Here is a 2646-nt window from a genome sequence, read left to right on the forward strand (position 1 = left end):
CTAATGCATCATTCTATCTCATTCAAACAGGATCTAAATACCTACATCTGATTGGATCTCCAAAAACTGCATAGATTATGGTAATGATAGTTCTAGGTTTTTGTTTTTTTTTCAAATGCCTGTTCAAAATATTCAGCAGTGAGTCTGAGGACACACATCACCTTTTTTAGTATAGTGACCTATTACTAAGTAAGAGAGAAAAGAATGAACACAATGCAGTTTTTGTTGTTGTTGGGTTTGTTTGGCCAAAAATGTGTTTCTTTATAAAATGTAATTATTAGGGTTAGGGATAAGGTTTGCTTGTGGCTGCACATGCAATGCATGCTGTACTAAATAGCTTTTTTATTTATTTTTTCTGTTTTTATTTCACAGCTCCGCATTGTAGCTTAGACCTAGAACTTACATTAACTTGTGTATCAATTTCTACTGTATTTATTTGATAACATGCATCCCTGCTATGAATCAGAAAATGCCACTTATACTTTTACAAACAACCCTTCCATAGCATGTGTTATATTGTATATTTTCCTTGGTTCATTGTCTGTTGTCACAATATTCGGAAACCTTCTTGTAACAATTGCCATAATTTACTTCAAACAGCTTCACACGCCTACTAACTACCTCATCCTGTCTCTGGCTGTGGCTGACCTGCTTGTAGGAGTTGTAGTTTTCCCTTTCAGCATGGCCTTCACTGTTACTTCGTGTCTGGATCATGAAGATTTATTTTGCAAAATACGCGACAGCTTTGATGTGTTACTATGCACATCTTCTATTCTAAACTTGTGCTGCATTTCCATTGAGAGATATTATGCAGTGTGTCAGCCTCTGAATTACAGATCAAAAATAAATACTCAAGTTACAATGCTTATGATACTGGTGAGCTGGGGCATTTCTGTATTAATTGGAACTTGCATTATAATTGCAGGATTCAGCCAAGGTACGTGTGAAGAAGTGTGCTCTGTTGATGTTGTAATTGCAAACACTATGGGACCTGTTTTCTCATTTTACCTTCCAGCAATCATTATGCTTTGTATATACCTAAAGATTTTCCTTATTGCACAGAAACAAGTAAGCACCATCCAAAATGCAATCTGTCAGAGTACAAAATCTGGAGCAACTATTAGTAAGCTAGAAAGAAAGGCCACAAAAACGCTGTCTATTGTTATGGGAGTGTTTCTTTTATGTTTGAGTCCTTACTTTATTTGCGTTGTCTTTCAGCCTTTAGCTCATAATCCCCCACCGATTCCTGTGATTGAAACACTTAATTGGCTTACGTTGTCAAATTCAATGTTAAATCCATTAATTTATGCTTTCTTTTATAGCTGGTTCAGGTCAGCTTACAGATTGATTGTTTCTGGAGCAATACTTCATTGTAATTTGGCTAACTCAAAATTGTTTTAATTTTAACAGCCATGAATGTGTATATGTGTGTAATAGCCATGAACGTGTGCATATGTGTAACAACCATGAATCTGTATATGTGCATCCAGGGAATTATTCAGACTACTCTGGACTTTACCTTCAACATCAGCTAAAGTTTCTCCTTCAGCCCTTGGTACTTCTCTATTTGTCTCATGGTCTTTCTTTCAGACATTGCTGTCCACTGGGATCATCTCACTTCTTCTGCTCCTTGTCTGATTGGTTGACCAGCAGCTGCTTGTCTGTTTGGAACTTGAAGTCCCAAAGGACATTAGGCTTGTAATTCTCAACCACATTCAAGAGTGAATCCCATCTGGAGTTGAGGATGTCTAATTCATATACAGCATGAATGTTCTTGTACTTTTTACTCCATCTTCTACATTTTAATCATATGCATAACTCTCTATATTATCTTAAACAATGTATAAATATATTATGCTATGGCCCTAAAGGTCACTGGTGTTTTTTGGTGTTGTAATACTATTAGAATTTTGTGCCTAGATTGACTGACTGCTAAATAAGATTTAGACAAAGATTCCAAATATTGATATATTACTGGACTTTTAATCTTTTAAATCTGCAGTCATAAAAGAAAACTTAATCTGTATATAAATATAAAAATATTTAAAAATCTACACTTTTTAAAATACATTTATACTGAATTACACAAAGGTTCAGGCTCATATAATCCATTCTGTTCTGTAATTCATTGTCACAGGGAGCCTATAGAGGTACTATGGTGCCAGAGTACACCTTGTTGGAGGGCTTACACAGAGAGACAGATAACCGTACTCACTCAAACATATGTCCAATTTAGAATCACCAGTTAACCTAACTTTACTTAATGCATGTCTTTGGACTGTTGAAGTCCTAGTACCTGGAGAGAACCCAGCAGACACAACAAGAATGTGTAAACTCCACACAGACCCTGGCCTGATGGTGGGGTTCCCAAGCCCTTCTTGCTGACAAGGCAGCAATACTAACCACAACGCCACTGTGCTTTTTCAGTTCATTCATCTCTCATTAGTACATGGGGATCTGCCTGGCCCAGTTGCTGCCAAGTCCCCTCTGATGTCCTCCCCAAACTGCAGCCTCAATTTATGCTTATGCCATCTACCTTTATCTACTAGAAATATTATCAAATCTAAATAGGGATGTTGTCTGATTTAGTAAATCATATTCATGAATTAAAAGAAAAATGTACATGTTTTTGAAAAATTTCAGACT

General features: G+C 36.2%; 1 protein-coding gene across 1 annotated transcript; it reads left to right on the forward strand.

Moving 5' to 3' along the window:
• Positions 1-444: 444 nt before the first annotated feature.
• LOC134642749 (trace amine-associated receptor 1-like) lies at positions 445-1646 on the forward strand. Its single transcript, XM_063494701.1, has 3 exons — positions 445-728; positions 801-1372; positions 1591-1646. The coding sequence occupies exons 1-3, from the start codon at positions 445-447 to the stop codon at positions 1644-1646; spliced, it is 912 nt and encodes a 303-aa protein (XP_063350771.1).
• The last annotated feature ends 1000 nt before the right edge of the window (positions 1647-2646 follow it).

Source organism: Pelmatolapia mariae, linkage group LG15 (assembly GCF_036321145.2).
Source record: "Pelmatolapia mariae isolate MD_Pm_ZW linkage group LG15, Pm_UMD_F_2, whole genome shotgun sequence".
NCBI lineage: Eukaryota > Metazoa > Chordata > Actinopteri > Cichliformes > Cichlidae > Pelmatolapia > Pelmatolapia mariae.